Source organism: Bufo bufo, chromosome 2 (genome assembly GCF_905171765.1).
Source record: "Bufo bufo chromosome 2, aBufBuf1.1, whole genome shotgun sequence".
NCBI lineage: Eukaryota > Metazoa > Chordata > Amphibia > Anura > Bufonidae > Bufo > Bufo bufo.
The window spans coordinates 736,461,407-736,488,340 of record NC_053390.1 but is presented as its reverse complement, the minus strand read 5'-3'; the positions used below and the strand labels follow the sequence as shown (position 1 = coordinate 736,488,340).

The 26,934-nt window shown below is 43.3% G+C and overlaps 1 protein-coding gene across 4 annotated transcripts in view; it reads right to left on the bottom strand.

The window, feature by feature from the left end:
* Positions 1 to 26,934, bottom strand: part of ATP8A1 (ATPase phospholipid transporting 8A1) — a 209,591-nt gene that overhangs the window by 42,892 nt on the left and 139,765 nt on the right. For all 4 annotated transcript variants that reach the window (XM_040418921.1, XM_040418923.1, XM_040418922.1 and 1 more), the window contains 4 exons: positions 18,880 to 19,018; positions 10,005 to 10,069; positions 1,411 to 1,583; positions 442 to 625 (listed from right to left, as the gene is read on the bottom strand). In XM_040418921.1, coding sequence (XP_040274855.1) covers positions 442 to 625; positions 1,411 to 1,583; positions 10,005 to 10,069; positions 18,880 to 19,018 — 561 coding nt within the window. The remainder of the gene's footprint in view (positions 1 to 441; positions 626 to 1,410; positions 1,584 to 10,004; positions 10,070 to 18,879; positions 19,019 to 26,934) is intronic.

The following is a 26,934-nucleotide window of genomic DNA, read 5'->3' as shown; positions in this document are numbered from 1 at the left end:
TTTCTGAGATTCTGATATTAATGATCTATACTTGGGATAGGTTCTCAATATTAGATTGGAGGGGGCAGGGGCAGCAACACCTGATATCCCCCCATGGTCAGCTATGTGAGGAGGCCAAGGAGCTCCAGTGACATCCTGGATAGAGGCCATGATTGGTATTGCACCTCTGGCCATTTCAATTGAATGGGACAAAGCTACACCTTGGCCACCAGACCACGAATGTGCCATCATTGGCCTAAACAGAGGCTGTGGCACACACTGGAGCACTAAAGCCTCTTAAAACAGCTGACCGGTGGACGTCCTGGGTGTTGAACCCTTACCAATCTGATATTTATGACCTATCCTGAGGATAGATCATCAATATCAATGTTGGAAACCCCATTTAAGCTTGCATAACATACAAAATAGTTTAGGGAGTCAATGACTTGTCTAAGACACTACCTGTGCTATGGAGTAGTCAGATGAGTTTGCAGCTTGAAGTCCTTCATTACCACTTATCCCAACACCAACGTGTGCAGTCTGGATCATGCTGACATCATTTGCTCCATCACCAATAGCCAGGGTGATGACTTTCACTTGTTTTTTCACCATTTCTACCACCTCAGATTTCTGAAGAGGAGACACCCTTTATGTAAAGCATAAAATATAATAATTAGTAAAATAAAATAAAACTCACTAAAGTCCTGTAGCAGGTTATTTAGTTTGCTCTACTACTTTCTCCATCCCACAAATTTGCATAGTCTCTGAGCCTGTCTGGATTCAGTCTACTTCAGCGAGGAGGAGGAGGAGGAGTGCGCTACATGAGCAATTCTGTCTCCTCGTTCTAGCAATCAGTGGGGTTCTCAGGACTAGGACAGATATCGATCAAAACTTTTGCTATGTCGCTATGATAAATCAAAAGTCTCTCCCAAGTGAAGGACCACTTTAGGACAATGGTATGGACTAAATTTGACATCCACACCACCAATTTACCAGCAAGGAAGCTAGAAGCCTCTGCATGTTAGACACAGGCATCTTCAGCGCTCAGTAAAACACTGAAGACAGACTCTCCTTAGCCAAGAAGACTCTTTACACCCGGTTTTCTAAAACAAACATCTTTCCATAATAAAGTAGATTACAAAAATGTTTCACAACTGTGTCCTAACACCATATTAACAAAATAAACTGAAACGGCAATTACACTTTAAGCATTTGAGCAGTGGCAGTGAAATGTACTGCAAAAAACGCTAAGGTGGAAAAAATAAAATGAAGGCAATGGTCATGATCTATATAGATGGGAGAGTTGTCTGATTAAAAGTGCAAGACTCTACAGAAGGCTTATTGTCTACTAAGAAGAGCAGTATATCTAAGAAATACACACAGAACAAAAATACATAAATGAAATGAGCTACCGTTATAACCTGTTGTTACCTGCAGCAAATCACAGCTTTACAGGACAGAGCAAGGTCAAGGAAATACTGTCTAACTCCAAATGTCAACGCGTACTTCAGGGATTTGCCATCGATAATTAAAGCAAAATCATTCTCTTTCCTGAGAGAGTCTCCAAGATTACTACAGTGATGGCTTAAAATTTCACGAGTTGTCTGCAAGAGAAAAAAGTATAGTAAAAATACAAATCCTTGACACATGACGTTTAGGCTGCACTGCTGCGTCATACAGAACTGTTTTATGATACATTACAATATTAACGTACTGTATGTTACAATACAAAGAAGACCGTATGGATGCCTGGTCCTAAAGGGAAGGAAGGAGGAGCTCAAGGGGAAAGGCAGTGGTGAAATAAAACATTAGTAAGAGAAATAAACTGCAGATTTCTTAAAAATGGACCCACAGATTTCAATAAGAGAGGGGTTGTTTCACCCTGCATGATCAACCCTAATAGGTAGTAGGCCTGGTTTAATATGGTCGGCCATTCTGACAGATGCTTATAACTAGGGATGAGTGAATAGACTTTAGATGAAACATCCGAAGTAGATTCGCATAAAACTTTGTTAGAATACTGTACGGAGCGGACCCATTTTTTTTTTATGGAAAAAAATCTTTATTGGAATTTTTTAAAATGACAATATTTTAAATACTTTTTTTTTTTAACCACTTCATCTCACATGGGCAAGATAACAGACAATCTTTTATTTGCTTCTAAAATACAATGCACTATCCTTCTATTGCACTGCATTTTAATGTCGTTGCTCTACTGACATTGAGGGGCTGCTGGAGAACACTCAAGGCAGGCTTGGGGCCTATACCAGGTCCCAGCCTGCTATACACACATTGACACTCTGTCACTGCTTACATGCAGTGGGGGCCATTGCCTGGGGCATTAAAGGGGTTAAACAGCCCGGATTTGTGCTCCTGTCGGTCCGGACTCCCGTGAAGCGCTTAGACTGGGCCGCTGTGAAAAGCCTTAAAGCCCTTTAGTGACTGCCGTGAAAAGGCGTTATTGGTGGTCACCAAGGGGTTAAAGGCTATGGAAACCTTTGGTGGGAGGGGGGCATTTTTTTAATTTTTTATTATTAAATCAGTTTTTCAATTGGTTGTTATTAAACAGTTTTTCCTGTAAAGCCTTCAGTTTCTGTGTATTTGCAGACCGGCAGGCTCTCCTTTTACAGTGGATGCCATCAGCAGCTCTGACAACCGGATCTGTAGCTCTCATCTCTGAACTGCTGATAGCTCATAAACACTCATAGCTAAATACTGTACAGGGAAAACTGAATTTTTTAAAATAAAGACCAATTGAAAAAATGATTTTTTTAGTGGAAAATGTGTAGATTGCAATGATAAAAATAAAATTGCCCCCAAAAGGTGTCCATAGCCTTTACACCAGTTATTAGTTGGCTTTCTTTGGCGCATGTTACTGCATCTTAAGCCATACCACATTTCTGATAAGTCACAAACTTATTTACCACTAAGCCACTCCCCAACGTGAAGCGAGCCACACTGGATTAGTCTTCACATGATATTACAAAATTTGCCCCTGTGTGTCTCCATGGTTACAGACTACAAACAACTCTGTGTAGTCACATTCTGCAGTCATAATATCTTCCATTTCTCCACTTGTTCCTAGGAATCTACAATTTTGGTTTCTAATTTTGCCCTTGGAGAATAAAATTATATATTGAATCTTATATTTGAACTCACTCTTCATTATTTCATTTTAGAGTTGTTGCGATACCAAATTTTTGATTCGATTTTGATACCATAAAAAAAAAGTATTGCGATACTCTATACCACGCGAAAAAAAATAAAGCAAAAAAGCCACGTGCATTCCGCATTTAAAAAAATGGCGAATCACAGTTTTTATTTATTTATTCTTTCTGTTCTGGCGTTCACCGCATAGATTTTTTTATTTTAATAGCTTGGACTTTTCTGACGTGGCGATATGCGAAATGTTTATTTATAGTTTATATATTTTATATGTGAAATTGGGAAAGGGGGTGATTTATACTTCATATTTTAGTGGGTTTCTTGTAATTTTTTTTTTACACTTTTTATTTAATAACTATTTTCCCCCTTAGGGGCCAGAACCTGGGATCTTCTAATCCCTTGTCCTATTCACCCCAATAGAGCTCTATTAGGGTGAATAGGACCTCACACTCTCCCTGCTGCCCTGTACATAGTACACACAGCAGCAGGGATGTTACTATGGCAGCCAGGGCTTCAGTAGCGTCCTGGCTGCCATGGTAACCGATCAGAGCCCCAGGATTACACTGCTGGGGTTCCGATCAGACGCTGCCACTGCACCACCAATGAAGAGGAGGGGACCCTGCCACCAATGATTTTAATACTGGGGGGTTGAGAGGGGCGAGCGCACTGCGCCACCAATGATAATTAGCCCTTAATACAGGAGGCGGGTAGTGGCAGATCAGCGGCAGTTATCCCCTCAGGTGCTCCACCTGAGGGGTTAACTGCCGCTGTTCGCAGCTCCCTGTCAGAGGCAGGGTGCCGGCAATGTGATTCTGCTGCCGGTACCCGCCTCCTGTATTATGTGTTAAAGGCGACCTTATATGGGTCCAGACTTTAAGTATTAGGCTACACATAGCGGCGCCCAGAGATGTCCCAGCACTTATTCCTGGGCGCCGCTCCGTTCGCCCGCTGTGTCCCATTACTGTCTCCTGCTCCATATGCTAATTACTATCGGAGCAATGGGGAGGAGACATCAGCTTCTCTCCTGGGCGTTCCTTCTCCCTAGCTGTAGTGCTGTCCAATCGCAGCGCAGCGCAGGGAGAAGGAACGCCCAGGAGAGAAGCTGATGTCTCCTCCCCATTGCTCCGATAGTAATGGGGCACTGCGGGCGAACGGAGCGGCGCCCAGGACTAATAGTAAATGCTGGGACATCTCTGGGCGCTGCTCTGTGTAGCTTGGTAACTTAAAGTCTGGACCCAGGAAAAGTCCTATCATTGGTGCCAGCAGCAGCACAGGGGGGGAGGGAGGACTGCTTCCTTCTCCCCTGTGCTGCTGAGAGAACATGAGTGTGCCGACAGCAGTGCGCTCATGTTCTGTGATACTAGACTGCGCAGCCCAGTATCAAAAAAATTTAAATCCCGTTATCGTATCGATACCGGGACAAAAGTATCGATTGGGTATCAAAATTTCGATACCCGCAACAACCCTATTTCATTTTATGAAAGATAGCAAAATAAGAGTCCTTACAGACTCCACAGCATCGGTTTGAATAGTAATTACAATGGATAAGCATCCCCCATATAATAATTCTAATCAAAATATTTGTACTGTATATTTAAGGGTGTGATCATTGTGATAATTTTTTGCAGTATTGAGTAAAAGAAAACCAAATAATGTGATTGTGTGAGACTGCAGCATTGATTTTACTGCATGAATAACCACCACCATTCTGAATGAACTCCTTAATGCATAACGACGTACATGTACTTGAGTAGCGTTAAGGGGTTGCAAGGAGAGTAAAGTCTTCTAAATTATCTACATAGACGAGATGATTTCTGATGATCACTTAAAGGGTATACCGGTTGGTAGAAGTTATCCCCAATTCACAGGATATGGCATAACTATTAGATCTGTTGGGGTCCTACCGCCACGATCACAAGAAACGGGGCCCTGTATCTCCTGCAGCCCCCTGAAATGTACAGAACAGCCAGTCGCACATGCATGTGGCTGCTCCATTCATTTCTATAGGAATTCTGGAGATAGAGTACAGCGCTCGGTTATGTCTGGAATTCTCATAGAAATGAATAGAGTAGCCACATGAATGTGCGATCGGCCGCTCCGTTCATTTGAGGTAGGCTGCAGGACACAGCAATAGGACCCCAACCGATCTAATAGTTATCCCCCTTATCCAAAGGACTTCTACTAACCAGAATACCCTATTGCAATGCCTACATGGCAAACATATCTACACTGATAAGCTTCAACTCATGGCCTGTCCAACATGGCTGGGTTTACATCCATGAACAACCAGGTTCAGTAAGAAAAGTCCTGTATATCATATGAACTATTTATATGTGCATAAAACTGTGGAGGAATCCAGAACTTAAAGGATAAATTGTATAAAAAAGTCCCTACCATCAGTAAACTATACTGCACTCCACTGGGTCCTCCTGGGGCAGCTATTTCAGGACAAGGTTTAATATGATTACTGAAAAAGCTCAATGCCCTGACGTCCGCCTTTAAAAGACAGAGTTTACAGAGTGAACCATACACATTGTTTTCTCATTTCTCTACAGAAAGGAACTCTGTGCAGTGTTCTCCTTAAATCATGTTAAGAGTGTTGGGTGATGTGCCTTTACCCTAATCATTTCTGACTTGTCCTTGAAAACTCACCAGTCGATCTCTGGAATATTTACTCTGTGAAACCACAAAGAATAAACCATGGTCTGGACAAGTGGCAATGGAAGAGGAAGCGGCACACCAGTCTCAGCACTGGACAGTTCTCATTCTGTATCGCACTCAGCATCACTACCCACCAACACAACTGCTTACTGGTAGACAAAAAATACATCGAAAAGCAAATTGAACTTTCACTTAATTTGCATTCTGGGAGTTCAGTTAACCTACATATGAGCACTGAACAGCAGTAACGAGTGTAAAAATGACACAAATGCATATCACTACAGCTAGCCCTGTACAGGCACTGAACAAACAGGGAAGATGGGTGGTAGGCTGAATGAGCCGTCTGCTACTCCACCTGCTTGGTCGAACATGTGTTCGCTCTCAAAGGGTGGAGAGAGAAGGCAATGGTCAAATCTCAGGAGAACGCTTCTGGCAGGCTGTTCCAGCGTTCATTGAATTCGAAATTGCGGGTTCACAGTCGGATGCAACGGCCAGGTGTGTAGTAGCAGTAGCGCTGCGGTCTTCTTGCAGCTTTGCCTAGGCCATGTGCTGTCAAGTTCATTGGTCACATGGCCTAGGCACAGCTGAGCCGTATTGAGGTGAATGGGGCTGAGCGCGATACCAAGCATAGCCGCTTTACAATGTACAGCACAGAGAGGACTGCGGGCCTACTGCGAGTGCCGATGCCTTCTCAAACAGCTGGTCTGCTGGGGTTCTGAGTGTCGGACCCCCACCGATCAGATACTGATGACCTATCTGGAGGATAGTTCATTAGTTAGGGTACTTTCACACTTGCGGCAGGCAGTTCCGTCGCCGGAACTGCCTGCCGGATTCGTCAAAACGCATGCAAACTGACAGATCCTGATCCGTCTGACAAATGCATTGAAATGCCGGATCCGTTTCTCCGGTGTCATCCGGAAAAACGGATCCGGCATTTATTTTTTTCACATTTTTTGCGGTCTGAGGACTCTGAGCATGCGGAGACCACAATACCGGATCAGTTTTGCCGGCACACTCGGGGCCGGATCCGGCATTAATGCATGTGTAGTGTCCCACTACGTAAGGGTGGGCACTACACAAGGGTCAATTGGGTCACGTTGTTCTCCACCTCCTGTGGAACATGGTCATTGTATTTTATATTGCATTTTAATGTGAATTGTCATGTTATTTATGTTATCTCCTGTGTACCAGGCCTGTTAGGGGTGTAGTTCCTCCTCCTAGACATTAGAGGGAGCTAGGGAACCCCCTAGTATAAATAGCCAGGTCCAGACCAGAGAGGAGTGTGTAGTCAGAAGCCAAGAGTCACTTCAGCCAGGAGAGAGCTGAGAAGCAGCTTCTGACATGCAGCTAGATAGCCCAGGCTTCTAGCTTGCCACCAGGAGAAGAAGCAGCCTCCTGAGAAAACCAAGTTCCTACAAAGGTACAGTGCAGAGCAGAGTTTATTTCAGCCAAACAGAGAGCTGAAGGGCAGAAGGATATATTCACAGCAAGGAGACATATACAAGAGGAAGTTTTCCCTAACCAAAGATAAAGCCAGCAATAGGGCATACGGGCCTTGGAGACCTACTTTCACATTTGCGTTCGGGGTTCCGTTTGATGGCTCTCACAAGCGGCCCCGAACGCATCCGTACAGCCCCAATGCATTCTGAGTGGATGCGGATCCGCTCAGAATGCCTCAGTTTGGCCTCTGTTCCGCTCAGCAGGCGGACATCCGAACGCAGCTTGCAGCGTTCGGGTGTCCGCCCGGCCGTACGGAGCCAAACGGATCCGTCCAGACTTACAATGTAAGTCAATGGGGACGGATCCGTTTGAAGTTGACACAATATGGTGCAATTTCAAACGGATCCGTCCCCCATTGACTTTCAATGCAAAGTCAGGACGGATCCGTCTGACTAACTTTCAGACTTCGAATTTTTTTCTGAAATATAATGCAGACGGATCCGTTCTGAACGGATCCCATCGTTTGCATTATAGGAGCGGATCCGTCTGTGCAGACACCAGACGGATCCGCTCCGAACGCAAGTGTGAAAGTAGCCAAAGAGACAGGATTCTGAGGAAAAGTGCAGCCTGTTCTGTAAGTGTTTAGCCCTCTGAGTATCTTGCAAGAACATTGCCTGCCATTTGATGTAAAGCCTGCCTGTCACAACCTTTTACATCTGGAATTGACCAAAGACTGCAAATAGTTAAACTGTTCAGTAAAAGGAAGTTTTGATTCACTGCAACGTGTGTTCCTCAATTATTACTACAAGAAATTGGTGTGCCACAGTTACCGACACTGGCGTCACGAACTTAAAGGGATCTTGCCACCGGCACATTAAACCTACAACACCCAGGGCACCTCATCTACCACCTGGCCTGGTCCCTATACACAGAGAGTGCCCCAGAGGATCCATGTGCCAGCCTCTCCATCACTGCTGTACGCCTGCCCAGGGTCTTCTATAAACTGTGAGTACCAAGAGCAACCCTCGGTTTATTAACTACCTCTGTGACCTCACATTCGCTCACCCTGCAGGGCTGCGTACTGCACATGTCAATGGAAAGAAATTCCGAATCCGGCATGTGTTCTGGAATTTTGGACTGAGATAAAACCGCAGCATGCTGTGGTATCATCTCCGTCCTGAAAAGTCAAAAAGACTGAACTGAAGACATCCTGAATGAATTTGCTCTCCATTCAGAATGCATGGGGCTAAAACTGATCAGTTCTTTTCCGGTATTGAGCCCCTAGGACGGCACTCAATGCCGGAAAAGAATAACGCTAGTGTTAAAGTACCCTTAAAAAAATCTCGGACAACCCCTTTAAGTGAGAATCTTTGCTGTACTAAAGGTCGAAACAGAGAGTAAATTAAAGAGCCTAGACAAGACTTAGGCTACTTTCACACCTGCGTTCAGGTGTCCGCTCGTGAGCTCCGTTTGAAGGAGCTCACGAGCGGTCCCGAACGCAGCCGTCCAGCCCTGATGCATTCTCAATGGAGGCGGATCCACTGAGAATGCATCCGCCTGCCAGCGCTCAGCCTCCGCTCCGCTCAGTGAGCGGACACCTGAACGCTGCTTGCAGTGTTCGGGTGTCCGCCTGGCCGTGCGGAGGCGAGCGGATCCGTCCAGACTTATAATGGAAGTCAATGGGGACGGATCCGTTTGAAGATGACACAGTATGGCTCAATTTTCAAACGGATCCGTCCCCCATTGACTTTCAATGTAAAGTCTGAACGGATCCGTTTGCATTATCATGAAAAAAAAAATATATATTTTTTTTTTTTGTTCATGGTTATGCAAACGGATCCGTTCTGAACGGATGCAAGCGTTTGCATTATAGGAGCGGATCCGTCTGTGCAGACACCAGACGGATCCGCTCCTAACGCAAGTGTGAAAGTAGCCTTAGTATGCATGAAGCGATATGTCAAAGTTATATCCAAAAAACGAAACTATTTTTATAAATAATATAGTCTATATATATACACACACACACACACACACACATATACATGCAATGAATGGCAGCAGCAACCTTTTAATTTGAAAAGTGGGTGCAAGCTCCAATAGGAAAAGCGTCCCAGGATAATAAAAAATAGAGCAGCACTCAGTATGGTGAAAAAAGAAAAACGTTTATTCACCCAGTAGTGACGCAACGTTTCAGCTCCAACATGAAGCCTTTCTCAAGCGCTTGAGAAAGGCTTCATGTTGGAGCCGAAACGTTGCGTCACTACTGGGTGAATAAACAGTTTTCTATTTTCACCATACTGGAGTGCTGCTCTATTTTTTTTATATATATAAATATTCACATATGGGTTGCTAATATGTGGTTAAAAAATGATGAAGTGACCCATTAAAAAAATAATAGCAAGTTTTATAAACCACACAACCAGTTTAAGATTCAGTGACCATGCAGTAGCCTAGTAACAGACATCAATGCCTCAATATAATCCATCCTAACATTTCATCAAAAAATAAAATAAAAAGCACAACACAACCATCTGCAGAGGGATCTGGCAAACACGGAATATGCTGGATGTGTGCCTTTCTCCAACCACATAACGGAGCTACAGATCCCACAAGGACAGGCCAACTTTGACATAATGAAGTTTTATCGCTTATTTCATCTCAAAAAGCCAAACAAGCTCCAGACAAATAACAGAAGAAAAGCAAAGTCTGTACTTGATACAACAAAAACACTGCGTCCCAGCGCAGCTAATTATACTCACATCTAGCGATCCTTCATTTATAACAATCAGGCCCATATTCTTGGTCAGCAGTCGGCACGAATGTCCTGTTAAAAAGGAAAAAAAAAAGTTTAGTTTTGGGGGCAATCTATAAAGTAACAGCAATTTATACAAAAAAACCTTGACATTGGTTTTCTGAAACCCGTGGAATCCATGAAAGGTGGTTTAGGTAATATCTTTGGGTTAAATAAGGAAGGATCATGTATTTTACTGGTCTATAATAAATCGCCTAAAATATCAGCAACCATCATGTTAAACTTCTATAGGTCAAAACAGAACGCAAGTCATTAAAACCAACGGCAATAAATTTTAGGCCGTAAAGTTTTTTTTATGATTTCACACTAATAAAGACATAAAAAAAGGAGCTGTAGTTCCAGATGTAGAATTTCTACATCTACTTTTGTAAGACATTTAACATTTTGGATGAAAACTTATAAACGGCACTCCAAAACTTGAATCCATGAGATACATCAGAGAACTTCTTAAAGGGTAACTGTCTTTTTTTTTATGTAATTGGGTTGGTCTGACTAAGTTGACCTTCGTTCCCTAGTTAATACTTTTGTATAGGCATGTTCTTTCCTCCCCAGGCATTTCAGTGATGCGGCTAAAACAGCGTTGCTAGGTGTCCTCCGTCTCCAATCTTCTAATATACAGAAGACAGAGGACGTAGTAGTGGGCAGTCCAGAACGCTCCGTGCGCGCTCCCGTCGGACTGGGATACTGCCGATATTCGCGATTAACACTAATCAGGAGGAAGAGGGCGTGTTTAAGTCTGGAGAAAGCCTATTGGCTGGGGTAAGGCTGCGCGTTCCCGAGATGAGCCGAATGAATTCTGGGTAGTTAGGGAGGGAGGTCTTAGCCTCAGGGTAAGGGCATCGGCGGCCATCTTGAGAAGATAGTCAGAAGCGGTTGCTATGGATGGAATCTTATTAAATAAGTGGTATGTGAACACAATAATTAGCGATTATAGATTATCACCACAGCAGCAACAACATATATGAAAATTTAATTTTGAGTGAAAATATGACAGTTATCCTTTAAATAGCAGCCTCCTAAAAAGGTTGTTCCCAGAATCACTTTTAGGCCCCTTTCACACGGTAGAGTTTTCCGCGCGGGTGCAATGCATGAGGTAAACGCATTGCACCCGCACTGAATCCGGTCCCATTCATTTCTATGGGGCTGTGCACTTGAGCTGTGGTTTTCACGCACACCTGAGCGTTGCGTGAAAATTGTAGCAAGCTCTATATTGTGCGTTTTTCACGCAACGCAGGCCCCATAGAAGTGAATGGGGCTGCGTGAAAATCGCAAGCAAGTGCGGATGCGGTGCGATTTTCACGCATGGTTGCTAGGAGATGATCGGGATGGGGACCCGATCTTTATTATTTTCCCTTATAACATGGTTATAAGGGAAAATAGCATTCTTAATACAGAATGCCTAGTAAAATAGGGATGGAGGGGTTAAAAAATACATACATTTATTAAACTCCCCTAATCCACTTGTTCGCACTGCCCGGCTCGTTTTCTTTCTTCTTCTTTGATGACCTGGTAGGAAAAGGACCTTTGGTGACGTCACTGTGCTCATCACATGGTCCATCACCATGGTAATGGACCATGTGATGAGCGCAGTAACGTCACCAAAAGGTCCTTTCCCTCCCAGGTCCTCAAAGAAGAAAGAAGACAAGCTGGGCTGCGCGAACAAGTGGATGAGGCGAGTTTAATTATTTCATTTTTTTAACCCCTTCATCCCTAATTTACTAAGCATTCTGTATTAAGAATGCTATTATTTTCTCTTATAACCATGTTATAAGGGAAAATAATAACATTCACACAACACCTAACCCAAACTTCTGTGAAGAAGTTCGGGTCTGGGTACCAAACATGCCGATTTTTCTCACGTGCGCGCAAAACGCATTAAACCGCTTGGCACTCGCGCGGAAAAATCACGCATTTTCCTGCAACGCACTCACACGCAACACAGTGTGAAAGAGGCCTTAGACTCTCGTGAGGTCTGTCCCGGTATCTACCAGGCTTTTATGCTATAGGAAATGGATATTTAGAGAGAATATCCCCCTGTTCTATATTTCCCTCTAAATAGCTGCCCCATAAAATATTATTGGAAAGCCTTCTTTCCTGCAGTCTGCAGAGTGTTATTCCACCACAGAATATCATCCTGCTCACATATTTATAAAGTAAAAAACGTACCTACATTTTCTATACCAGACATACCGGTACTTTTTTTCCTTATAAATATATTTGTTTTCCTGTAACCAGTTCATATTCTAACTTCGTATAATGTGCTTGCTTTTAGTATGGTTGTGATTGGTAGTTACTATGGATGTTGGATGGATACTCTCTCAGCTACTGGTTCTCCCTTTGAACGGATCGGTAATAGCCCGATAACGGACAAGTGTGACAACAGATCGGTAATAGCCCGTTGTCACACTTGTATGGCAAAGCCCATCTTCCAGGAAACAAATGCTGCCCTGTTAAAATCCACATCATCCATCATTCCTACCGCGGTAGCACAGAAATTAGGCCCGCTTCACACTTGCGTTGTTAATTCCGGTATTGAGATCCGGCAGAGGATCTCAAAATCAGAATTAAACGGATCAGTTTTGAGTTTGCTAATCAGGATGCATCAGTTCCGTTAGGATGCAGTTGTGTGAAATAAAAAAACGGATCCGTCACTAAATACATTGAAAGTCAATGGGTGATGGATCCTGTTTTTTTAGGATCCTAAAAAACGGATCCATCACCATTGACATTGTTTTTAGTGACTGATCCGGTTTGTTCCGTTTCTATGACTGCTGCAAGCTGCGATTGTGTGTCCGGTCACAAAACGGAATGCTGACGGAACAGAAGACATCCCGAACGGATCTCTTTCCAGTCAGAATGCATTAGGACTAAACGGGAAGGTTTATTTTCCCAGTTTTGAGATCCTCAATACCGGAAAACAACAACGCAAGTGTGAAAGTTGGTGGATACTAAAATCAGCGGATTCAGATAGGAACGCAGGAGGTGAAAATATCTCTTTTTGCGGATGACATAATTCTCTTTTTAGCTAATCCACAGAAAGACATCAGCAAAATAATGGAAGCAATAGAAGACTTTGGGAAGGCGTCTGGTTTCAAAGTTAACACTAGTAAATGCGAATTGCTGTACATTGGGCCCCCAGATCCAAGGAGACCGAAGGTTATACAAGAGTATCCAATTACAATTGCCAAACACTATATCACATACTTAGGAATTAAAATCGGTCACTCAACCCACTCACTTTACAATCTAAACTACACGCCCCTTATAAAGCAAATTACTCAAGAATTAAATAGGTGGCAGAGTCTTCCTATATCGCTTTTAGGCAAATGCCATTTGATAAAAATGGTCAGTTTCCCGAAATTACTATACCCCATGCAGACTCTACCTATTTTGATCCGACATAAGAACATAAAAGAACTTAATGGCGCTTTCTCTCGTTTTGTGTGGTCAAATAAAAGGGCAAGAGTAGCCTTAAAAACATCATTCTTACCTGTAGAGAACGGTGGAGTGAGCTTTCCAGATATACGTAGATATAACTTAGCAAGTCTCTTCAGACATTGCAAAGATTGGCTGGCACAGACTTCCCATTACTCAAACACTAAACTGGAAGGGGAATTAGCCCAGGGTTGGGATCTAGGGGCGCTCTTGCACACTAAATTGGCATCCCTACCAGTAAGCGTTAAATCGGCAGTGACAGTGAGGGACACAATAATTACTTGGAAGGAGGTGAGGAAGCTGTATAACTTATCCTTTTTAGCGTCTAAATTTATGCCACTCTGGAACCATCCTGATTTCGCAATGGGTAGCCAAAATAAACTATTTAATACTTGGAAAGATAAGGGTGTCAAGGTGCTTAGACATACTCTTCATGATAGTGATTCTAGACATCTGACTTTTCAGGAACTTCAGGAAAAATGTGTAATTCCAAAGGGTCATGAGCTTCAGTATTATGAGCTCATTCACTTTTGTAAAAGCAGATCGAGAGACGTTAGCCGAGAATTTACAGCAAATAGATTTGATATCCTGCTTAGACAGATTGTCACTGTCGGAGATATACAAGTATTTGAGAGATAGAGAGAATGATAAAACATTTGGCCAACTATGTAGGGGATGGAAGACGTTAATAGGTGAAGAAGATGACCGTAATGATAAAATCATGCATGGGTTGAAGCGAACTAGGAAGGCAGTAGCGTGCGAGGGATGGAGGGTTAAATTAATTCACAGAGCTATCTATGCCTTTAACATCCCTGGCTCAAGTGACAATAAGGACAGACTGACTGTATGCCCTAAATGTGACGCTCCAAAAGCTACCCTTGATCATTGTATTTGGCTATGTCCAAAGGTCCATTTATTCTGGGAGTGGGTCTTGTCGTGGGTGAAGGACACCTGGAAGTTGGTTTTGCCCTGTGATCCAGGAGTACTTTTATTCCATGTCTTCCCAGAAAATCTTAAGATCCCAGGGCTAGTGGATGGAGCGTTACTAGTGGCTCTAAGATGCTTACTGCGCAACTGGTTGTCTCTCCAAATACCATCCGAGGCAGAATTTCAAAATCAAATGAGACACTTTTTATTGATGGATCAACTGGAGGCAGAAGGGCATAAAAACCATAAGTCCTCCAGATTTTTAGAAAAGTGGAATATTTATATTGCCAAGTGTTTGTCTGCAGAAGAGATCCACATGCTTATGAATAATTTCAAATTTACAGAATGGTACTTGGTTAGGAACTTACAAGGAACTTTAGGGAATTTAAAAGGTTGAGTAGGGATCTGAAATGTTGAAAAGATGTCATTAAATAAATTAGAATATGGAGTGCTAGCTGTAACCAGATGGAAAAAGGGGTTTAGGGGTGGGGGGAGGGTAGGGGGTTGAGGGATTTAACGTAACTTACACTTGACTATGTTAAATGGATATTTTGTGCATTTTTGTATTTCTGACAACTGTACTTGTCAATATATTCCTCATGCTTCTTGAAGTGTTAATCTGGAAACTGAATAAAAATGTTTTAAAAATAAAATAAAATAAAAAAATATGTGGGTTTGGACAACCGGTAACTAATGTAGATGGGTGTCTTTAGAGAACGGGAATACATTGGTCGTGGCCAGGATCGCTGAGTACAGGTGAAACTCGAAAAATTAGAATATTGTGCAAAAGTTCATTTATTTTAGTAATGCAACTTAAAATTAGAATTTTGTGAAAAGGTTCAATATTCTAGGCTCAAAGTGTCGCACTCTAGTCAGCTAATTAATCCATACCCCCTGAGCAAAGGGTACCGGAGATTGTGACTTTGGGGTTTCATAAGCTATAAGCCATAATCATCCAAATTATACCAAATAAAGGCTGTAATATGACACACGTTTCCACATCTCATCTGCATTACCATAGTGTCATGTAAGGAGACGGATGTGAGCAGTGGGCTCATTGAGCAGATGTAGGTTTGACATTGCTGATGTTCAGGTTAAGAATTATGACACTACACATCGTGCAGAAAGTCAGCTGAATATATCATTTATATAGTGTGCCAGTAACCACCGGAGTGCATTTCTATAAACGCTACCAGGAATGAGACGTCTGGCAGGAGAATCCGATGATTTCTGACTATTCCCCAGCCTTGCTTTTCAGGCACTACATTAAAGGCAAGGCAGAAAGCCGATATCTCCTACATGTATCACAGGCTGCAGGAAAGAAATCCCATCCCAGCTGTAGGAGAGTCTGCGTGGCTCCTCTAGGTTCCTATACATAATACACATATATTACAGGCCCCGCCATACAGAACTAGTGTTCTCCGAGCCATACAGCTGAGGGATCAGCCATGTCTGTGACTGCTAAGGACAGACGACTTCTCATGAAATATTCACAGGAGCATGAAATAATGTAGACATCTCACAGCGGACGATCCCAAGGTGCTTTAGTACAAGCTAAATGTATGGATCTACGATGCTACAGCTTAAATGTGATCACTAAATTAAAGGTTGGATGCTGATGTCCTTTCCTTAGGATATGCTGTCAATATCCGATGAGCGGGGGACAGACTCGTAGCACCCCTGCCGATCAGCTGACCGAAGGGACCACGGCTCCCCGGCAAGAGCGTTGGCACAGCGCTGTACATTTTGTAGTGGCTGTGTCTGCGGCTCAGTCCCATTCAAGTAAATGGAATTCAGCTGCAATACCAGGTATGGCAGGTACAAAACGTATGGAGCTACGCCTCAAACAATGGAGTAGTCACATAGTGCGCTGGGGTACTGAAGCTCCTTCAATAAGTTGATTGCAGGGTGTGCCGGGAGTCAGGTCCCCCCCCAATCTGGGGGTCATAAAATTCATGGCCTGAAACCAATTGTCGCCCATACGTATTTGAGTCCCATGTTAAGGTTGAAAGAAGTGACAGAAGACATTGCAGCACTGGTAGAGCAACTCACTATTATGGTCACTGAGGTATACAACCAGGTCTCCTTAGAAGGCCAGCAATTAAAGGGGTTGTCCCATGATTAATGTAAAAAATTTAAATCATACATAATCTACTACATGACCACCTCTTTCACAAGTCAGAGATGAGATGGTCAGTGATGTGCCTGCGAGGATTTGTGCGTTTGGTCTGTGTCTCATCCGTGTTTCAAGGAAACTGTACATCTGAAAATTTATTTATTTAGAGCATCTCCTCCTAATGATCCGTGAAACACGGATGGCATCTGTGTTGCGTTCGTGATTTTCGGAGATGTAGACCATAATTAGGGATGAGCAAATAGACTTCGGATGAAACACCCGAAGTCGATTCGCATAAAACTTTGGTCCAATACTGTACGGAGTGAGCGCTCCATATAGTACTAGAATGTATTGGCTCAGATGAGCCCAAGTTATTATTCGCGAAGTCTTGGAACTGAACCAGAGTTCGGGAAATGTTTTTTTTACAGTACAAATTGATCTATGAAGTTATTACGCGAAGTCACGCGAGACTTTGCAAAGTAATAACTTCGGCTCATCTGAGCCAATACATTCTAATACTGTATGGAGAGCTCTCTCCATACAGTATTGGACCGAAGTTTTATACAAACCGACTTTGGATGTTTTATCCGAAGTCGATTCACTCATCCCTAACTATAATGGGTGTGATGGATCCATGAACCCGGTCAAAATAGAGCATGCACCCGTGATACAACCACGGATGGGTGAATACACAAATTAATGAATGGGTAGGTGTACTGTCCGTGGAGAACACATCCAGTGCATATCCGTGAATCACTTATGTATGAATGAGGCACAACAGAAGAAAGGACAAAGAATTTATAAAAAGAGCAAGCAGCAGGTGGCGCTCTATAGAGAATATATAACGCAATAGCTATAATACATTTTTAATTAAAACACCGTTAAATAAGTATTCATATTCAGGTTCTGGTTTGAAAACTAGAATATTTTTTGTGGGACAAAACCTTAAAGAGTGCTACTTATGGACTCAATCCACCCTGATGAGGGGCAAGTCTTCACTTTAGAAGTCACACATTATAAGAAACACTGGACCTCATTTATTAAAACTGTCAAAAAAAAAGAAAAAAAAGTGACCTCGTTTTCCACAGCAATGAATTAGATCTCCGCTTTCTAAGGGTTTTCTGTTTCTTTAACCTTAGTAAGGATAGCCCATCAATATTACTTTGGTGAGGGCCCGGCTCTTGGGAACCTTGCTATTTACAAACTGTGGGCACATTACATGCTCAGTATAGCCAATGTTATTCATTCTGTTCCAGAAACCCCACTTATGCAATAAAAAAATCCAAGCACTGAGGAATGTTTCTTAAGAATGATTTTTAATGAGCGATAACTTGAGGTTGATTCTACACTGGTATTTAAGCAGCATTATAGCAGGTCCGTGATCTCGTACACTGCAGCAGTGCCACCTACTGGCTTCTGAATAATACTGCAGATATCCACGGTGCAGAAATAAACTGGTACTAGATGAAAGTGTTACCAGATGAAATACTGAGAAAAAAGGCAACCGCAAAGAGACTGTAAGAGTCCCTGCATAGTCTGACACTGACAGCCCCCCCAAGTGGTAACACTCATCTGGAGCTTCATGGCAAACTTCTAGAGATTTACTCATAATTTCTATCAGAAAAAAATCATGACATGGGGCTCATCAGAATGGATGTGCCAGAATTGTTTTTACATAAAGAATGCAGGTAGTTACTAAAACATGTCAATAGAGGGAAAAGGTCTTCCTTAAAGGGGTTGTCCCACTAAAAAGATTCTACAGTTTTCAAACCAGCACCTGGATCTGAATACTTTTGTAATTCCATGTAATTAAACATTTTGTATTGCCAGCGAGCTATTCAATAAAATCTATCTGTATAGCGCCACCTGCTCTTTGTTCCTTTTCTTGTTTCTTTGTCCTGCTCTGAGACGGCCGCACATGCTCAGTTTCATCCTCCTGAGCTGTGATAGGCAGAGCATGGACACGCCTCCTGAGCTGCAGCAGAAAAGACACTCCCCTTGAGCTGCCAGCTTGATAGAAATCTAGAAGAGCAATGAATGGGGAGATCTCTGGATCCATGTGAGGTACAGGGCTGGTTCTAGCTTTGTTAGAAAGAGGTTGTCGTGTACAATATGATGTCTGGTTTTCATTTATTGCATTAGTCATGGGATAACAGCTTTAAATAGCTAAAACTAATTTCCTTCTGGTGGGTTAACAAGGAAAGGTACAATTTACAAGGTTGAAGACCAGGTTGAATACCAAGTGTATTGCACTTACCGGTAAATAGTAAATTGAGCAATTCACCTCCAAGTAAAGTAAGGCTTGAAGCTGCACAAAACAGGGTCATGGCAAAATATCACCTACCTATGTTAATAGCAGTTTCCTGTTTATCTCCAGTTAGAATCCAAATTCTGATATCTGCCTTCACCAAGGTCTCAATAGTTTCCGGTACGTTGTCCTGCAGCTTATCTTCAATGGCTGTTGCCCCAAGTAAATGGAGGTTCTAAGGTACAATAAAATAAGTATAATTATAAGTAATCAAGATCAAGATGAACAATAGATGTCAGAGGTCTGTAAGGAAAGGTCACAATTATTTTGGTTGAGTTTTGCATTGAACATAGCCAAAGCTATGACTAACGTTAAAGCGGGACTTACCTTTATTAAAAAAAAAAAGGGGGGGGGGGGCAGAAGCTCTGCTCGGTGCACTCTGCCTCTTTGGCTTTGCTAGGCTTTTGGATCATGTGGAGTACGGATCCCATACACTTCCTATGGATCCGTACACCACAAGCTGAAGGGGCAGAACGCTCTGACCAACACTTACATCTCTTGTTTTTTTTCAAAGGTAAGTTACCCTTTAACTACAACCTGAGATGTGGTTTCTTGTAAGCGTCCTTTGGATTTTGTGTGACTTCTCAGTAAACAATATTGTTTTAACGGATGCTGGATCTTCCTGCTCTTCTAACGATAAGAAATAATGTATGGGATCTGAGACATGTGAACATAGCCTTGTAAGCAGTGAGCAAACAAACGGCAAGTACCATTTAAAGAGGTTGCGCCACGAAAAAATACTCAACATTTTTCAAACCAGCATCTGAATACTTTTGCAATTGCATGTGATTAAAGAATTAGTATAGCTACTGAACTATGCAATAAAATGTATATGTATAGCGCCACCTGCTGTTTGTAAGTTTCCTGGTCCACCTCACTGAGGTGGTCACACGTGCTCACTTTAAATTTTCCACTGTCACCCGCCATATCTTCTGTTAGACATTGTAACAGTTACAGGGAAAAATGGTACAGCTAAAAGGACACTCCTCCTGAGAAAGGACACACTCCATGAGCTGCCAGCCTGAAATAAATCTAGCAGAACAACTGGAGCAATGGATGGCGAGGTCTGTGGTTCCAGCTTTGTTGGAAAGAGCTGGTCATGTACTGTAAAAAGGTCTGATTTTCATTTTTTTACATCAATCATGGTAAAATTCCTTGAAAGGAAGGGTTTTGTGGTCCGCAAATTGCAGATCCTCAAAACATGGGTACTGGCCGTGTGCGTTCCGGATTTTGCGGAACCCACATGGCCAGCCCTATTATAGAAATGCCTATACTTGTCCAAGAATAGGACATGCTCTAAAAAGGATTCTGAAACGGTGCACTTTTTGTATTTGGAAAACAGTTTTAATAACAAACTATACTTTATTCAAAAAAGAATAGGACATGCTCCAGCTTTTTTTTGGGGTCGGGGAATCTGTACCCCGGATTGTTGCAAGAAGATCCATGTACAAGTACATAAAACAAAATGTACAGTGTGGTTTTTAAGGGTTAGCACGCCATCAAAAGGGAAGTCAACTCGACCAACTTCATGAAAGTGAGCAGACTTATCTTTTTTCCATTTCCGGACGGCAGGTCTTAGCACCTTCTCTGCTGATGAAATGTGCGACATAGTGCAGACTCCTGATTAAGTTACGCTTTGCAATAACAGCAGGTTGGCTGTGGAACGTGGAAATGAGCAAAGGCCTAGGATCAGGACATGACAGAGTTCACACTCCGGCATTAATAAGCCCATGTAATAAAGAGGACACTGTGCCCAGACTCTCTGCTAATTACAGATTTTTATAGAGTAATAATTGGGAGTCCTGATCTCATGTACACAGCTGCTTGATGGTTTCAAAGGTCCATATAAAAGTGAAATATGACATTATTATTATTATTTCGTGACATTTTATGCTTAATAAATACTAAGCAAATAAGGTAGTAATAGCTTCATATTCATTTAAAAAAAAACTGGAATAGTGCCAGGACCGGCTAAAAGGAAATCTCAACTACCAGTACGTTATTAACCTAGGTTTTTAGAAAAAAAAAAAAAAAAAACGTTGCCCGTCCGACAGATGCAGTCCGTGAATCTAATCTTCACGTGGTTCCTGAGGACAAGTCTCCAATATTTGATCAGCGAGGGTTTGAACTCTGGATCTCCTGAGGATCATCACAATGGAGCCATGGTGCTCCAGGGACCCTCACAGACAAGGCATCTCATCTGCAGGGCCGGCTGTGACTGGTATGCAACGCCATTTAACTGAATGGGACTGGTCACATCACTTATGCAAACACTGAATGATTGTGTGGATCAGCCAGGATCTCAAAAGGCTATGGTGGTCTATCCTCAGGAGCCACGCATGCATACTTGCCAATAGTAACGATTTTACCGGCAGAATCCAGCAAAACTACCCACAAAAGGGGAAGGGCTTATGCTCATTATGTCCCAATGGGTGGGTTGTGGGCATTCCAGGACGTTTTGGGATATTTGCAGGTGGTGCGAGGGGCAGAACTTAAAGGGCATCTGTCATCACTTACCAGTAGGTGACGTGATCAGTGGCTGTAGATTGGTGGTTGCCTGCAGAGTCTAATGAGATCTCCACATGTGCACGGATCTGTAGAATAGGCTTTTTGTAATATGCAAATCCCCCCTAGGTGCAACGAGGGGGCGATGCCAGAGGCTCCGTTCCCTGTCTGCTATTCCGCACCCCCAGCTCTTTAACACATAGGACAGGCAGTGAAAACATATTAAAGCCTGGCCTTGAAGTCTGGCAAGAACACGTTTGACACATGTGCATTAAAGGGATAGAGATCGCTGGGCAGTTGGGCAATCTCTATTCCTTTACTGCACAGGTGCCAAACGCGCTCCTGCCACACTTCAGGGGTGCGCAATAGCAAACAGGGAGCGGAGCCACTGGGTGCAACGGCATCACCTTTGTTGCACCAGGGGAGAATTTGCATATTATAAAAAACCTTTTTTTCTACAGATTGCCGGCACATATAGAGATACCAGAGATGATATCAGCCTCTACAGATGAGCACCGATCTAAGTGGCCGACCATTGCGTCTACTGGTAAGGGTCCATTCACACATCCGTATGTGTTTTGTGGATCCGCAAAACACGAACACCGGCAATGTGCGTTCCGCATTTTGCAGACCGCACATTGGTGGCACTAATAGAATATGCCTATTCTTGTCCGCAATTGCGGACAAGAAGAGGGCATGTTCTTTTTTTTGGGGAACGGAAATGAGGACCCGGAAGTACGGGTCCGCATTTCCAGACCGGGGCCGCACATCGTGCTGCCCCATAGAAATTAATGGGTCCGCAATTCCATTCCGCAAAATGCGGAACAAAATTGCGGACGTGTGAATGGGGCTTAAGTTTAACATGTTGGTGATTATGCACACAAAGTGGCTGGGTATGCACTGTCACTTTCCATTACAGGGAGTGCAGAATTATTAGGCAAGTTGTATTTTTGAGGATTAATTTTATTATTGAACAACAACCATGTTCTCAATGAACCCAAAAAACTCATTAATATCAAAGCTGAATATTTTTGGAAGTAGTTTTTAGTTTGTTTTTAGTTTTAGCTATTTTAGGGGGATATCTGTGTGTGCAGATGACTATTACTGTGCATAATTATTAGGCAACTTAACAAAAAACAAATATATACCCATTTCAATTATTTATTTTTACCAGTGAAACCAATATAACATCTCAACATTCACAAATATACATTTCTGACATTCAAAAACAAAACAAAAACAAATCAGTGACCAATATAGCCACCTTTCTTTGCAAGGACACTCAAAAGCCTGCCATCCATGGATTCGGTCAGTGATTTGAACTGTTCACCTTCAACATTGCGTGCAGCAGCAACCACAGCCTCCCAGACACTCTTCAGAGAGGTGTACTGTTTTCCCTCCTTGTAAATCTCACATTTGATGATGGACCACAGGTTCTCAATGGGGTTCAGATCAGGTGAACAAGGAGGCCATGTCATTCGATTTTCTTCTTTTATACCCTTTCTTGCCAGCCACACTGTGGAGTACTTGGACGCGTGTGATGGAGCATTGTCCTGCATGAAAATCATGTTTTTCTTGAAGGATGCAGACTTCTTCCTGTACCACTGCTTGAAGAAGGTGTCTTCCAGAAACTGGCAGTAGGACTGGGAGTTGAGCTTGACTCCATCCTCAACCCGAAAAGGCCCCACAAGCTCATCTTTGATGATACCAGCCCAAACCAGTACTCCACCTCCACCTTGCTGGCGTCTGAGTCGGACTGGAGCTCTCTGCCCTTTACCAATCCAGCCACGGGCCCATCCATCTGGCCCATCAAGACTCACTCTCTTTTTATCAGTCCATAAAACCTTAGAAAATCAGTCTTGAGATATTTCTTGGCCCAGTCTTGACGTTTCAGCTTGTGTGTCTTGTTCAGTGGTGGTCGTCTTTCAGCCTTTCTTACCTTGGCCATGTCTCTGAGTATTGCACACCTTGTGCTTTTGGGCACTCCAGTGATGTTGCAGCTCTGAAATATGGCCAAACTGGTGGCAAGTGGCATCTGCACGCTTGACTTTTCTCAGTTCATGGGCAGTTATTTTGCGCCTTGGTTTTTCCACACGCTTCTTGCGACCCTGTTGACTATTTTGAATGAAACGCTTGATTGTTCGATGATCACGCTTCAGAAGCTTTGCAATTTTAAGAGTGCTGCATCCCTCTGCAAGATATCTCACTATTTTTGACTTTTCTGAGCCTGTCAAGTCCTTCTTTTGACCCATTTTGCCAAAGGAAAGGAAGTTGCCTAATAATTATGCACACCTAATATAGGGTGTTGATGTCATTAGACCACACCCCTTCTCATTACAGAGATGCACATCACCTAATATGCTTAATTGGTAGTAGGCTTTCGAGCCTATACAGCTTGGAGTAAGACAACATGCATAAAGAGGATGATGTGGTCAAAATACTCATTTGCCTAATAATTCTGCACTCCTTGTATACACTGCGTGCAGAATTATTAGGCAAATGAGTATTTTGACCACATCATCCTCTTTATGCATGTGCATCTCTGTAATGAGAAGGGGTGTGGTCTAATGACATCAACACCCTATATTAGGTGTGCATAATTTTTAGGCAACTTCCTTTCCTTTGGCAAAATGGGTCAAAAGAAGGACTTGACAGGCTCAGAAAAGTCAAAAATAGTGAGATATCTTGCAGAGGGATGCAGCACTCTTAAAATTGCAAAGCTTCTGAAGCGTGATCATCGAACAATCAAGCGTTTCATTCAAAATAGTCAACAGGGTCGCAAGAAGCGTGTGAAAAAACCAAGGCGCAAAATAACTGCCCATGAACTGAGAAAAGTCAAGCGTGCAGCTGCCAAGATGCCACTTGCCACCAGTTTGGCCATATTTCATAGCTGCATCATCACTGGAGTGCCCAAAAGCACAAGGTGTGCAATACTCAGAGACATGGCCAAGGTAAGAAAGGCTGAAAGACGACCACCACTGAACAAGACACACAAGCTGAAACGTCAAGACTGGGCCAAGAAATATCTCAAGACTGATTTTTCTAAGGTTTTATGGACTGATGAAATGAGAGTGAGTCTTGATGGGCCAGATGGATGGGCCCGTGGCTGGATTGGTAAAGGGCAGAGAGCTCCAGTCCGACTCAGACGCCAGCAAGGTGGAGGTGGAGTACTGGTTTGGGCTGGTATCATCAAAGATGAGCTTGTGGGGCCTTTTCGGGTTGAGGATGGAGTCAAGCTCAACTCCCAGTCCTACTGCCAGTTTCTGAAAGACACCTTCTTCAAGCAGTGGTACAGGAAGAAGTCTGCATCCTTCGAGAAAAACATGATTTTCATGCAGGACAATGCTCCATCACACGCGTCCAAGTACTCCACAGCGTGGCTGGCAAGAAAGGGTATAAAAGAAGAAAATCTAATGACATGGCCTCCTTGTTCACCTGATCTGAACCCCATTGAGAACCTGTGGTCCATCATCAAATGTGAGATTTACAAGGAGGGAAAACAGTACACCTCTCTGAACAGTGTCTGGGAGGCTGTGGTTGCTGCTGCACGCAATGTTGATGGTGAACAGATCAAAACACTGACAGAATCCATGGATGGCAGGCTTTTGAGTGTCCTTGCAAAGAAAGGTGGCTATATTGGTCACTGATTTGTTTTTGTTTTTGAATGTCAGAAATGTATATTTGTGAATGTTGAGATGTTATATTGGTTTCACTGGTAAAAATAAATAATTGAAATGGGTATATATTTGTTTTTTGTTAAGTTGCCTAATAATTATGCACAGTAATAGTCACCTGCACACACAGATATCCCCCTAAAATAGCTAAAACTAAAAATAAACTAAAAACTACTTCCAAAAATATTCAGCTTTGATATTAATGAGTTTTTTGGGTTCATTGAGAACATGGTTGTTGTTCAATAATAAAATTTATCCTCAAAAATACAACTTGCCTAATAACTCTGCACTCCCTGTAGTCCAGGGGACTAAGCAAGCGTGAGATAATACACAAGCTCACATACAGCTACCTAATGAGCAGCTCCAATATTAATGCTCCCTAAAACCTCCTGAACTACAGAAGTCACGACACACAGCAGACACCGTGCCATAAATTCGGTACCGTTCCTGCGCTTCAGCAGTGTAAATCTGTGAATGACGTCACCTCCAGCTCGTTACGCTCTGCTTCACTACTGCCGACACGCAAAACAAGATGGTAAAAGCAAAGCATTGCCCCAATCAGCAGGTATGTACAACTATAAAAGCACAACTCCAACAGGTGTGAGCATGGCAAGGCGACAACCACAGGGGACTAGAACAGCAAAGGATCAGGTGCATATCTAAAGCTAGAGAGGATGAGCATGGCAGAGCTAGTTCAGTGCATACGTATTATACCATAGGGCTAAACGCTTGACTTGTGCAGGGAAGAAAAAGGTTTTATTCATCCTGCAAATTAAATCATTTAAGAGACCGACAATTTTGTGGGTCATCTTGCTGGCGTGCTGCATCAGAGTGTATGGATTTCTTATTAATGATGACACAGCACCTTTCATAGGGAAATGCAATATGTCTCTTACAACTTTCCTTTGTAGATCAGGTCACAGAGAACTAAACAATCTGGATTTATAAATATAGGAGTCTTAAAGGGACCTTTTCTGCAGACCCCCACCAGCACCACCGTGGCCGGCCCATGTGGGAATCATGGGTACCTAATCCCTGCCGCGGTGTCCGGGATCCATCTTGGGTGTCCCCCACAACATCCGGTTTGACACAGGTCACGTGGCTGCAGCGGTGACGTGTCATGCATGCATCACGTGACCCACTGACCTGATGCATGGGTGACACAGCACTGCTACAGCCAGTCAAGATTGGCGTTGCCTGAAATGGAGTCAAAACTAAGCAGTGGGGATCAGGTAACTATGATGCCCAATACAGGTCCAGCCACTCTTGGGAGGTCTGCAGAAAAGGACATCAGAAAATGACCTATTGTTTACATGACATTTTTTACGCTAAACTTTTTTTTAACCCAGAAAGGGACTTAGGGTGTACCGGTACGTCCTGTGCCGCACGGCCGGCAGTGATCAGAACAGGGTGCCTGTTGAAATCATTCAGCAGGCACCCTGTGACAATGCCCCGCATTGCCGATCGCTACAAACCGCAGGTCAATTCAGACCTGCGGTTTTTAGCGCTTATGCAAGTTTCTGATCCCTGCGGTCCGTGACCGCAGGGATCAGAAACCTCAAAGTGCCCATATTTTTGAAAGTTAACCCCCCCTGCAGCCCTCTGCTTTTGTGCCTGCGGGTGCAGCGGGGGGGGAGGATTGCAGGCGGTGCGGGAGGCGGGTGCGCGATCTTCCTCCCGCCCCCCGTTTATTTTCAGGATGGCTGAGCGGTTGAATCAGAGTGTCAGCTCATTGCTGACACTCCGATTCAAACGGCAGACATCTGTGCAGATGTCCGCTGTTTTAACCCCTTTCATGCCACGGTCCGTAGGGACCGCTGTATGGAAGAGGTGAAGAGGGAGGGAGCTCCCTCCCTCTCCCATCGGGAGGCTGCTGTGCCTTTGCAGCCCCCGGACAGGATGGGGTGACAGA